At 36.6% G+C, this 14,189-nt stretch overlaps 1 protein-coding gene across 1 annotated transcript; it reads left to right on the top strand.

Moving 5' to 3' along the window:
• Window positions 1-8,601: 8,601 nt before the first annotated feature.
• On the top strand, window positions 8,602-14,055 carry LOC122840802 (phospholipid hydroperoxide glutathione peroxidase-like). The gene is made up of 7 exons (XM_044133475.1): window positions 8,602-8,695; window positions 9,444-9,538; window positions 10,068-10,212; window positions 10,297-10,448; window positions 13,221-13,245; window positions 13,333-13,392; window positions 13,567-14,055. The coding sequence occupies exons 1-7, from the start codon at window positions 8,633-8,635 to the stop codon at window positions 13,597-13,599; spliced, it is 573 nt and encodes a 190-aa protein (XP_043989410.1). The 5' UTR covers window positions 8,602-8,632; the 3' UTR covers window positions 13,600-14,055.
• Window positions 14,056-14,189: the final 134 nt, after the last annotated feature.

The following is a 14,189-nucleotide window of genomic DNA, read 5'->3' as shown; positions in this document are numbered from 1 at the left end:
TATTAGGAATCAAAGCCAGAATTTATTTATTCATTTCTTCATGAAGGAGATTGAAGCTTTGAATTGCCAGCAATTTTGTCGAGGCAGTACAATTGCGAGGAGAAACCTATTATGTGGGGTAGAAAAGACGAACTCTTTGGTCAAATCTTTATAGAGTTAATTTTCAGTAACGTTCTTTATACCGTGGCGGTTTTCTACATTTTGTCACATTGCATCCAGCAAAGTGTCATGGATAATGATTAGATTTTATGATATATATGGACACAAAGGAAAGTGTGTGCTTGTCAAGTGGAAGACAAACGGGGCTTTAATTAAGACTAACTTTCTAATATAATGTTTGCATTAAAAAAAACGATTACAATTAACAATTAACTTAATTAAAAATGTTTGTGTGCTAAATCTATGTTTTGAAAGGTTTTTTTTTCTTTGCTGTCTTTCATGTTATTACCATATGTATTCTGATGCCAGATTGCTGTTTTGAACATTTCACTTTAGCTTTGCATAAAAGTGTTCTTCTGGAAAAATGTATTTTCCAACCTAGTGAACTTGTTATTTCTTCTTTGTTTTGTTGTTTGTTTGCATATGTGCATGGATAATCAGAAATGTGCTTCTTTGTGATAAGTCGTTCTAATACAACTCAAGGAAAAAGTATGAGCAAATAAATTTGCCTGTTTGTGTTTCATATTTTGCATCAGTATTTAGTTTTTGTCAGTTAGGAGTGGCATCACACAAAGACCTAATTTACATACAGATATCTTAGGTCACAGATACAGTGCCAAATGTTTAGGATAACTTATCTATCTAATTTAATGTCAAACAGCAGAATAGTATTTCAACAGCAATGCAAAGTTTCATTTAATAAAGATCAGAAGTTTACATACATAATTATTCATGAATGCCAATAGAATTAGGGACTTAAAGAGTTTTGGGATGAGCATATTATAAGTTGCTCCTTTTATCACATCCTTTTTGCAGCTATCAACAGTTTTCTATTCAAAGTTCTGGTTGGATAATTGACCACTTTTAAAAAAAATCAAAACTGGTAATGATTTCATTCTTATTAGGTATTGGAATCCATTTCAGAGGCTTAATGTTGGTCTGTTTTATCCATTACTAAACTAATTTGATGTGTTTCATCTTATTTTCATGTGCTACCACCAGGCTGCATTCAACTTTAAGCAAGCTATTTTTTTAAATTAGTTTTGAAGATGGCTTAAAGGATTGTCCTATTTTATTTTTTTACGTGTCTATATACCGGTATGCAGTTTATTTTCTGAACATAACCTTTGGATCAGACTAAAACTCTAAAACAATTTCACATTAAATGGAATATATATTTTTATGTATTTAAAAAAAACACACAGAAGTTTCATGCCATAATACTATAACTTCACCAGAAATGTAAAACAGCTCATACAAACTTCTGACCTGTGTCGTATTGCATTGAATTGCATTGAGTAGAAAAATGCTTCTTAGCTTGTTTACAAATAAATATTTGAAAAGTGAGGTGTGGATTTGCACTCCACCGACATAGAAAATCTGGTTCTTGAGTTTATCCGTCCGATAGTCTCTGAATGTGCAATGTTTAATGAGAAGAGACTTCTGACATTAATAAGTTGGACAAAGTTTTCTAACTAAGCCCCTAGTACTCGGCCAATTTCAAACTTAAATAATCACTTAAAGCTGATGCGGTTGCAGCTGAACCTGCGGATAAAGATCAGTGGCATGGATTTGAGAGCCATTGATGAAGGATAAAGTGAACTGGCAGCAAATTGCCTGTCAGAGTAACACCGAACCTTTTCGACACAAGCAATACCAGCCCGGTCTTACTCATGTTCCCTCAAGGAAGATGGAGGGATAAGGAGGCTGATCTGGACTATTGAGATGCAGACATGGAAAACAGACCGTAGCATCTGTTGCCTTGCCAACCAACCCTTCAGAGTGTGAGGGTTAAATATAAAAGATGCTCTGCCAATGCAAATATAGGTTGCCATCTGTTTTCATTACGTTGCCTTTGTTACGTATTCCAAAACGGTAAAACTTTGCCACCGTAGGTGTTCAGATCAGTGGTTCCTTACGACATGATCCTAATTAGATTTTTATTTTTCTCTGTCACCGTAATATGTAATTCTTGGATAGCAACTTCAAAATCATCACATGCCTATGAAGTCACAAGAAGCATATGTCAGTTCCTCCTGTTGCACATCTTTAAATGTCATCCCTGCAGCTGTTGTGGCTAAAATGTGTCACAAATTCATAGACATTACCTTGCTTTTCTTTTTGTCTAGTAAGTAGCTAAATATTTAATTTGAAATTATGGGCTCAGCATTTCTCAACACATGCTTTTACACTATCCAGCAGAAGATTGACTGATTAAACCATTTGTCCCGCTGTAGAAAAAGAAACTGTTTTTACAACCAGTGATTCATTCTTTTCAGTTTCCTATAAAGCTATTAAAGTGATAGCAGGTCCTTTTGTTGTCCTTCCTCCAACAAAAAGCATACTTCTGAAAAATTGCTAAAGTTTTGCGGTTAGCTTAATTTCTGTCCCTGACTATTAAATCTCCAGCGGAGCCATCTGAGATATAGTGAAGGCTTAGAAAACAGCAAACTTGTTGCTTAGGAACAGCGAGAAATAACCCTAACTTTTCTTGAAGCATCTGATCCAGTCTCCTATGGTGCTCATAGCTCTAAATGTGTGTGTGTGTATGTCTGCGTGTGTATGCGTGTGTGCGTGGGGGAGTCTGTGTGTGTGTGTAGTGAGGTGGGGTGGAAGGTGGGGGACGTCATAGTGAGGTTTAGCTGAGGTTGTTCCTAAGCAACTGTTTTTTTTTTTCTTTTTAATTTGAAACTTGTTTGTTTTGCTGTGTTTTCTGTTGTTTTCTACTCATTATCTGAGTATATGAGTTCCCATCATTAGTGTTTGGTTGACTGGTTCTGTAGCGCAAGAGCCAACTTAATTTTAAGAAAAAAAAGACAGAAGAAAAAGCAACATCGACTCTTCTGCTCTACCTCAAAATGCTTCCTCAGTGATGTTGTTGTTGTCGATACCTTTTTTTGCTAATATATAGAGTGAAACACGGGTTGGTTTTCTTTTGCTTTAAAAATTTGTTTAAGCCAAGCACTAATTGCTTTTCTTCAGTATAATTTTTGCTCACATGCACGCCTCGAGCACAGATGCCAGCAGTGGGATTGAACTGAACATTTGACTTATAACAATTGCTGGCTGCCTGCCGATTCTGCCTCCGATGTGATCAGTTCATTATATTGCAGCCTGAGCTGTGGTAAAGTAAACAACCAAACAGATGAACCCTTTCTCCATCAGGCCCTTTAGAAATCAGAAGCCTGTTGGACGGCTGTTGGGATGCCTGTTTCATGTGCCACTTTGAAATGTCACCTTGTGACATTATTATTCACGGTGCTTTAATTAAACCTGCATGCATACAGTTGAAACCAGGGTGTTTACATACACTGTACTAGAGGACGTTTTCTTTCAGTAGGTGGCATAAACCTATTCACTAAGTTAAGATTGCCAATATTATTTGTTCTCACTAAAAACCAGAATAATGAGGGAAATTTTTATCTAGCTAATATATTTTATCAAATAATTTAAGATTCCAATGCCTTCAGACAGTTTTAAAAGGTCTCTATGTTGATGTCAATGTTTTTGTTTGTTTGTATTTTTTTTTAAGCTTCTAAAGCTTTAGCTGACAACTTTTGAGTTAAATGTAGGAACAGCATGTAAAAATTAATAGAAATTCAAAAAGGTACCAGGAAGAGAATTGTGAATTCCCATTTAATTCTTGGGTATGATTTCCAGATGTGGATAATCAGGAAAGCATCGTATTATTTTGTTAAATTTTTGTTCAGTTTTGCTTATATTTGCACTAACATCCATGTATGATCAGAATAAGTATGCTACTGTCATTCCAGTCAGGGCTGCATCGCTCCGGTCGCCATTCCAGTGAGTACCATATAGACGTGGGCTGAAATGCCACTTGGAGAGGAAGAATCCATTTTCCATAACCAACACAAAAAGCCAGGTGGATGTTTAACAATGCACTCAGAAACACAGATCTTCTGTTTGTAGGCATATTAAACCAAAAAAAACAAAAAAACAAAAACAGATTTGGTCATAACAATCATCATATTGTTGATGCGTTTTACTGCACTTCACAAAACAGATAAAAAAAAATAGAACATTATGTTGAACTATTGTCGCAACATCACAACACAAAGAACATATAAGTTAAAGCAGTTATCAGAAAGCACTGATCTTAGTCTCAAAAACATCTGCTGGCAGATCAAGTTCAATTGAACTTCATTATGCCAACTTTGTCAGGAGGAATGGGCCAAAGATTCCAGCAAATTAACTTTCAGTGCTTCAAGTTGTAGAAGAATCTCCAAAATGTTTGGCTCACATACAGTTTAAAGTGCATGCTATCAAATGTTAAGAAAATGTCTGAATTAAAAAAAAAATCATTATTCTTTACAAATTATATTGTTTAATGATAATAAGAAAAGCAATCACTTGGGGCGTGCTGTGGTGGCGTGGGGGGTAGCGTGACCCACATTTGGAGGCCTTGGGTCCTCGACGCGGCCGTCGCGGGCTCGATTCCCGGACCCGGCGATGTTTGCCACTTGTCTTCCCCCTTCTCCCTTTCCTGTCGGCCTACTGTCTTGTGGGGGACACTAGAGCCCACAAAAAGACCCCCTGGTGGGGAGAAAAAAAAAAGGCAATCACTTATATTTTAAATAGACTCTGAAAATATCCAGTTTGAACTTTTGAACTATGTGTGTAGGCATATGCAGAAGCAATTAATATACAAATATTAATTGTAAAACAAATAGATAGATAGATAGATAGATAGATAGATAGATAGATAGATAGATAGATAGATAGATAGATAGATAGATAGATAGATAGATAGATAGATAGATAGATAGATAGATAGATAGATAGATAGATAGATAGATAGATAGATAGATAGATAGATAGATAGATAGATAGATAGATAGATAGATAGATAGATAGATAGATAGATAGATAGATAGATATAATTGAAAGAGTAGTGTCATTAAACACACAAGTTAATAAAACCCCAATACTGTTAAGTGCATAAAAGTCTGAGCCAAAGAGAAAATAAACACCCTAAACTGTATTTTTGTTACAGTGCGGTCAGACCAACAGCTAATTGCAACGTCTGACCCCTACACCTCTGCTCACACTCACTCTGCAGTGATTGTACTGATGTCTCTTTGCAGAGGAACCCCTTTGATCTGTGTTTTAATTGGCTGCGTGTGAAGCTTTTAATCATAGCCTTCAGACTAAATGTTCAGGTAGAAACCTGTGGTGGAGTCTGTGTTTGTTATACCCTAATTAAAATTTTCTTCCTAAGAAGTCATGATCACCCACATGCACTCTGCGTGCACAGTAATATGCATACCATGGGATCCTGCACGCACATTCCTTGTAACTATCTCATGAATCTCTTTATCAGTTTTGTCTGCCTATGCTACACGAAACTGGACCTTTTATTGTTTTTGTTTTTACTTGTAAAAGCAGATACAGTACATTCAGAACAAATTTAAATTACTCTGTTTCTGGTATATGAAGTAGAAATTATTGAAATGTCTTTTAAAAGATCAGACAGTGCCTGACAAAAGCAGTCCTTAAACTTGTTCACATCTTATCATGATACAACAGCAATAATTAATATACTTTTGGGGGGGGGGGGGGGTCAATAAACATAAAGCAGCGCATAAATATGAGGTAAAGGCAAGGTGTTTGCAAATTTTCTTTTTTTTTTTTTTATTTACAAACCAAAATCTTAAATGTGTCAATTTTGTATTTAGCCCCTTTTACTCTGATACCTCTAAATGAGTCCAGGTGTTTAGGTTTGCATTGTGAACGCTGAGTAACACAGCAGACTGGTCAGAGATAAATCAGATGATCATTTTAACCTTAAAGCACTGTTAAGATTAAAACAATACAAAACAATATCCCACGAAGAACACATCTCTCATGTGTACTTCATATAACCAGAGCATAACTACAAAATCACCAAGACATGAATGTCAACCTAAGCTGAGAGTCTAGACAAAGATTAATTATTTGTGTACGCTGCACAGTTTTGAAAATAAGTCCCATTTATAAACACAGGCCATGTCAGGGACAGAGCAATTAAAATGGAACTTTCTGGACTGCATGCTAAAGTTTAAACACTTACACAATATGAAACATGAAGGTGGCAGAATTATACTGTGGGCATTACAAAGGGAAATGGGAAATGAAAGCTGGTCAAAGCTGATGGGTAGATGGAGCTAAAAGAGCTGTCAATTGCAGCAGAATTTGGTCCTATAAAGTATTGACTCACTGGGGTTAAACACAAATCCACACCTCATTTTTCAAATATTTATTTGTAAGCAAAATTTAAAAAAATATATATATTAATTATTTTTAGTTCACGTTACTCAGTGTTGGTTCATTATTTCAAAGGTTGTGAATACTTTTGAAAGGACGTATGTCTCATCCAATAAATGTTTACATTTACAGCTGATTTCTTTGTGTGCATTTTGCCCCTATTACATTATCCTGTCTCAGTCGGGAATAGATCTAATTAAACAAAGGCAAGTGCCTGCTTCAATGCCAGATTTAATTGCAGTACTTGGCTGATGTCAAACTAGTGTAGCCAGTATTTTTTAGCAAGGGAAAAACGAGTAAGTCAGTGACTGGATCAATACAACAACATCAACAAAAAAAAAAAGAGAAGAAAGAAAAGAACTCTGTGTACAAATTTGGAATTTACTCAAATTGTAAGACTTCAAATGAGTTTATTTATGCTGACACTTTAGGGACAACGATTGGTTTTGTATCTACAAAATATCATTGCGGTCTTGAATTTTCAAACTCTTTTTCTTGTAGCTTTACTTTTGCTATAAACATAATTGATTTAATGCATTTGCCCCCTTCTTTTTTAAAAGCAGTGCTGTTATGCCCTCTTTTGGAAGAGGATGGTAACTGCACATTTTGATGACGACTTGAAAAATATTTTTCAGCCGCAAAACGTTTTGCCAGACGGTCTCAATTGAAAAAATAAAATTAATTACGCCATTTCATACATTTGATGCACAATGATGCAGTACTTTTTGTTGATCCCATGAAAAAGATCCCAATGGCTACCTGACCAAATGTCAAAAAGATGACAAGGTATGAATATGAAAATCAATCTGCAGGTTGTTCAATGGACTTAAAACCTCTAGTGTTAGATGCTTAAACATAACAGAATTATGTTTATATACATGTATGCATTCTGGTGATATGTTATCTTAAAGTCCAGTGTATATATTTGTATACAAATGTGTGTCTATTTTAGTCATCATTTAATATTTCTTTTGTTTTCCATATTTCCCTTGATATCTAAATGTTTGTGATATGTTCATAAAAATACAATATGCTTAACTGAAGTAAGGATAATAAACATAATTTCCTCTGAGTATTATAGCTGAGCTGATTTTAATTCAGATTCTGCTTTTTAGTCATTCTGTTGTAGAGTTCATGATATGCTTGAGAGCATTGTTATCAAAACAAAAAAGGCAAGTCCAAACCATCACTCCTCTACTGCTATCTTTGACAGCTATTGTGCAGAGTTTGAGTTGATATGCTATGTTTGGTTGTTATAAAACATGAAGCTATTCTTTATAGCTGTTTTTCTTCATTTTTGTTATTCTAAATTTGAACGTGAGCTGAATCTGGTCTGTTTAGCCTGACATGTAAAGTAACAATGTTTATTTTTTTGTGGGTGTGGGCTGATTGCACGGTTTGACCTTAGCGTACTTCGTTGGCACATCCACTCCTGGGAATCTTCCAGTTTCAGGTTTTAGCTGAAGGTGTGTGGAGAACATGACTGCACCTACCTGCCATTTACGGTCTGTTTTTCTGTGGAAGTTGTGACATTTCCCAAGACCTGTCTTCATTTCAGCCTTAATTTAAGATTTGGGTTTTTGGATTTGACCTTTTAGCTCAGGTATTCTACTTTTAATTAGAATATAGAAGACTGTTTTTGCAGGACTCGAAACGCTTTTTTTCTTCTGTTGTAAATAGGACTGAGACTTTACGACTTAGCCTATCTGTTCAACAGACGAAACATCCTCTCCTACTCATTTGTACATACAGGTTCATCTCAATAAACGAAGTTATTCGAAATTGGCTTTAAGTCAGTTTGAGGACACTTAAAAAGAGAAGGGATTTCTAATACAGAAATGTTATCTTACAGAAAAGAATACATGTACTGGATTTACAATTAATTGTTCAGTTCTCCAGTTGCTCAAACAGTGGCATGGAGATTGTTAAATGGACATCCTGGGCATTCTTGGTGTTAAGACTGTTTACAGAAACATCCAAAAAGTATAAAAGAGAAGTAGAAAGTAGAGAAAAAAACAGAGTGGATCTGGTGGTTTATTTATTATTAAATGGCCACCCTATTTTTTATATTCCTCGAGGCTGAATTAAGCCATTTTACTTACAGAAAATATGTTGGTTTGACCCGGTGGTTTGCTGTGATAACATGGGCGGAGCTAAGAGAATTATTAATGGGAGGAGACAAGGAGGTCATGTGATAAGAGCGGCCTCGATGTGGCTGAGACCGACAGTTTTGCTAGGTGTAGTGGGGAGCAGGGTACTAGTCAGAGCTATGGTAAGTATATAATTCTATCTAAAGTACTTATCCTGAATATTTTACTTTCGGTAGGAAGTGACACTAAAACCTTCAGCCGCATGAATGTAGCCACATGTAGGTCACATTCAGGACTTTTCCGTTGTTTGGTGCGGTGCAGCACTCAAATGAGCCCGATGTTACGTTTGTTATCGTTAGCTTGAAGCTGCAGCAACGACACAGCGCTCTCTGTTATAAATTGGGCATATTTCAAACTGTGAGTTAAAATATTTTGGACATTTCTCCTGTATGAAAAACGTTTTTCAGAGAGCCATTTAAGGTTTTCGTATTACGGCAGCGCGACTATGTTTTGCAGAGATCTTAAATATTCCTTTATACCTGCTTTAATCCGTGGTGTAAAACGACAAAGCTCTTACGTTTATGCCCTAATCCTGTTATTTTCCTCTTGTTGTTCAATGAGATTAGGAGCTACTAGGAGATTTTCGGTTAGCACCGAGGATCAAATCTTTGCGCTTTTTTCACCCCCTTCTCTGTTATATCTTGCTCGGACACATTGGAGGAGTGGAGGGTCTGGATGATGACACAAATGGGCCATAGTTCGCAGAAAATGAGAACTGGTGAACTCGCAAGAAAATATGATTCATCTTCTTGCTTAATCTTACTCCTGCCCTTTAGTCCGGGCTAAAGGGCAGGAGTAAGATCCAACCCTTCTCTTCGGCTTTTGCATAATCATGTTCTCTCACACGTGTAATATCTCTTCATATTTCAGTGTGCTCAGGTGGATAATTGGAAAACCGCCAAGTCTATCTACGAGTTCTCTGCCAAAGACATCGATGGAAATGAGGTGTCTCTGGAGAAATACAAGTAAAATATATTTACTGCACTTGGAAGTTCAGCTAAACCTCTATGTTCCAATGTCTGATGTTATTTGGGCAGTATCTAGTCTATTTGTACATGCAAATTGATTTAAGACCATGTTTTAAAGTACATATGTAGAATCCATTTTTTGGTGGATTTTGGGAGAGAAAAAAACAACTTGTCCTCAGGGAAACTAAACAAACTTTTTTAGCAAAAAGTTTACCAGTACACCATGCTGATGACGGTAAAGGGAAATAAAATATTAACAAATTATAGTTTCCGTATGTGTACTTTATCGTACTTTATTTCAAAGTGAAACGTAAGAGTTGTATTTAGGTTACATCAAGCTTTAAATTTATATAAAAGTTTTGTAACTGCTTTCTTTCCCATGTAGTTAAGGAAAACAAATAACTCTTTACTTTATTCAGGAACTGTGACTACTAATATCTGGGTTTATGGCAGCCAGCAATGTTGAATTATACCTGCCGTGATGCATTTGTTCCAACACTTTTGCCTTTTCTTTCTTTTCTGCCAGGGGTCATGTTTGCATCATTGTAAATGTAGCCTCCAAGTGAGGAAAGACAAAGGTAAACTACACTCAGCTTGCGAAAATGCACGCTACGTACGCTGAGCAAGGTTTACGCATCCTGGGCTTCCCATGTAACCAGTTTGGAGGACAGGTAACGCATCATAAAACTGATGCTGGCACCATTTTTAAAAAAAATACTTTTATGCTTTATCATTTTGTTTTCTTTGTAACATAGGAACCAGGGACAGAAGCAGAGATTAAGGAGTTTGCCAAAGGTTACAATGCAGAGTTCGATCTCTTTAGTAAGATTGAGGTAAACGGTGACAATGCTCACCCTCTGTGGAAATGGATGAAGGCACAACCCAAAGGAAAGGGATTGCTTGGAAAGTAAGTCAGTTTTCTACCCTTTTTTTTTTTTTTGTGGTCATACTCTAAAGAAGGTTCAAGCCACTACTTTACCTCTGATTATGTCACTTTTTCCCTTGCCTAATCCTCAAGACAATGCATCTCTGCTAAATCGCTCTTGTAACATGACTTATCCTAGTGAACAGTGTTGTGTTCAAGACCACCTAACCCGAGACCAAGACAAGACCAAGACCAGAGTGTATCGAGACCGAGACAAGACCAAGACTTTTAGGGTCCGATACCAAGTCAAGACCAAGACCGAGGGAAGTCGAGACCGAGTCAAGACCAAGACCAGCGCCAGTATGTGACAATAAAATGTGAAACATGATCAAAATCACTAAAATTGATCTAAAAGACCCACATTCACGTAAAAACACCTAGATATTTTACACAGAGAACTGGAATAAACATAAACATCTTTATTTAGTACTTCTATGTTGTAATCACAGAATTTCAAACAATCAAAGTCGATCAAAATAGTATTTTCTCTGCCTTGGGCAGTCACCCCAAGAAAGGAGCGTAGCCTGCGATCAGACCAAAGGTCAGTTGTTAATGACACAGACGACTGGGTCTTCAGTTTCTCCAAGACAGTTTCCTTGACTTTTCTGACCAATTCTGGAATTCGTCTCTCAGAAACTGTTTTTCTAGAGATTGGTGTGTATTTACTGTCCAGGACTTCAAGAAAGTGTTTAAAGTGTCCATTTTCCACGAGGGAGGGGCAGACAACATCCAATGATCAAATCTTGAACAATGGCTTCACTGATGGCTTGCTGCCTTGGCGATTGTGGGCTGTAGAGCTGCACTTTCTGTGTAAATAACGATATTGTTGGCTGTGTGACATCACTCTGTTGCCCTGCCTTGTATTCCAGGAACCTAATAAATAGGACATAGAAATCAGTTTATCTGATCATATGAACATCAATTACATAAGAAAACAACCTTAAAAATAAGTAGGAACTTTACAAATACATGTCAAATATGTGTAATGTAATGTTACTAGAAACGCATGTAGATAAACAAAATGCAAATCAATGGTATTTTGGCCATCACATTTTTGAAATGGATAAACAAGTAAGTTAAATGACTGATATGGTATGAACCATAGAGAGTGAACTGGTAAAAAGTTACTTATTGACCTGAAATTGTAAATGGCAACATAACAATGTGGTTTCTAAAAGTAATTTGCCTATATCCATACAAAGCAACTAATTTATTAATTTTTCATAAGGTGAGGCATATTAGTCTCTTCACTCTCTGCTTATATATAAGTATTGAACAAGAACCAAAATATATTACGATTATCTATTCAGACTTTTATTTTTGCTCTGCTTCCACCTATGTGCTGCAATCCACTCATGAAGCCGACAGAAATACGGAGACATGTTCAGGAAAGCTGTAATTGAAACAGCGTTGTCCATGCACAACACGAATCAACACTTCTTTAAATTAAATCAGTAATGTCCGACATGTTTTCACAAACACTACTAGGTGACAACTTGTGCATCAAGCTAGGTGGCAAATAGCGGATAAGAAAGGAGAACATTCACCCTAAAAGACAAAGCATACATATATAACTTTAGCTAACTTAATATGTGTAGCTAATATTGAAATAAGAACTGTGTGATGGCGGGTAGAATAATTTTGATACCGAGGAAATTGCTTACGTTAACTTGCTAGCTTTCCTAATATCACTTTTACACACAGCTTACCTTTCTTTGTGCTTTCTTTCAAGGTGTCGATAAAAGTTGGACGTAGTCCCCACCGTCTCTGATAGTGAAGCACTGCAGAACTTACATTGCGCTGTATGCTTTTTTCTCAATGTTGCTTTACAAATGTATTGTTTGTGATTTAAATAGCCAAATTTTATAACCGATGATTTGGCCGACATCTTATCCCCTTCTCAGACAACCACTTGTAACTTTCAATCGAAGTGCTGCAGTCCGCGCTCAAGGTGAAAGGGGGTGGGGCGACAGCAGTTAAAAAAACAACAACATGCATTTACCAATGAGACGGGTTATTGCTTGGATTTGAATCAGGAGTGCATCCAATAAAAAGAAGGATCTTAAAGAAATTGATACTGATGATTTAGCGTTATTTTCACAGTTGTGGTCTTGACCGGTCTTGAAATAAAATACCGAGTCCTCAATGTCCGAGACCGAGACAAGACCGAGACCAAATGTGGTCGAGTCCGAGACAAGACCGAGACTATCAAAAAATGGTCTTAAGACCGGTCTCGAGACCAAGACCGTTTTCGAGTACTACAACACTGCTAGTGAATTACGCAAACCAGAGTTAAACAACCTCTGAGTTGTAGCTATTATAAATCATGTGTGTCTCTAGCAAGAGAAGGCATTAAATATGATGTTGTGAAACACAAAAGGGGTTTTTAAATGTGCGCTGTATGAATGAATTCAGTTTTTGTTTGTTGGTATACAAGATATTAAAAGTTCCACACGGTCGTTTTGCATAACCTGCTTTTCTGATCTAACAACTACCACGTTATCTCTATCTGCTTGTCCCTGAAGCAGAGGGGTGGATTGGCGGCCAAATCTTCTTTGGCCGCCAATCCACTTTCAATGACTTCTAATAAAATCTGAATGTTTTTCCAGGGCCCTTCTACTAAAATACCCATTAAAAACTTTCTTTAAATTCAAATGTAAACTGATATTTTAGCTGTTATCTTAAAGCTATACTTTTAAAGTACTATTATTTAAAGGTTTGGTTGTAATTCATATTTATTTCTTCTACCAACAGTAACATCAAGTGGAACTTCACAAAGGTAAATTGGAAATGGCTTTTTTGCTCACAAAAACTGTCTTCAACCAAGTGTGTTAACTTTGATTTATTTATTTTTTCTCCTCTGCAGTTCCTGATAAACAAAAATGGGGAGGTGGTGAAGAGATACGGTCCAACTGACGATCCAGAGGTAATCCATTGCAGCTCTGTTTACATATTTCTGTACATGGCACCATTCCCATAACGCTAGAGCCATGATGGTCTTACATTTAGTCAAATCTCAACACTAAAAACCTTGTTCTTGATGAAAGCTTAGAAGCAATAAACACATTTCTTTGAAACTCAAACATGTTTCTCTGTGCAGGTGGTGGAAAAGGACCTGCCCCCATACATGTAACACTGTTTGGCGTTTCTCTATTGCCTGACCTCTCACGTGAACTTCAGGGTATTTGTGCGTGTGTATCTGGACCAGTGACGGACCTGTCTTTAAACCCAACCTTGGGGGGGCAGGGCCTGATGACCCCCAGCGTGCAGCTTATTTCCAGAAACCCCTCGCTTCAAACCTTGTAAAGACCACTTGAGAGGACAGTTGTTAGCCAATATAGAGGGTTTGCATCATGGATTTCACTATAAACAGCCATTCCTATTTTTTTGTTTCAGTCCAAATACCATCCCAATTTATTTGTTTGGTAATGAGTTTGCTTACATTTTGTTTTGTAAGAGCAAATGCCACAAATAACTTGGCTTTCTGTATATCTAGTTTACCTTGCACTTGTCAAAACGCTTATTGTTGGAACGTACACTGGTAACTTATGGAACAAAATGAAAAAATAAAATGCTGTCTTGAACATTCTGTTGGTGTTATGTTAATGTATTTGCCTATATCTGAATTTTGTCTTGCAGCAGAAATTAGACAATTGCATCTGACAGGTTTTTTCTCATTTATAGTTTTTTCAAATGTTTTATTTGAGAAATTGAGTTCTGGCA

The sequence above is a fragment of the Gambusia affinis genome, linkage group LG12, assembly GCF_019740435.1.
Source record: "Gambusia affinis linkage group LG12, SWU_Gaff_1.0, whole genome shotgun sequence".
NCBI lineage: Eukaryota > Metazoa > Chordata > Actinopteri > Cyprinodontiformes > Poeciliidae > Gambusia > Gambusia affinis.
Note: the sequence above shows the minus strand (reverse complement) of the source record. Positions and strands in the feature narration are given on the sequence as shown.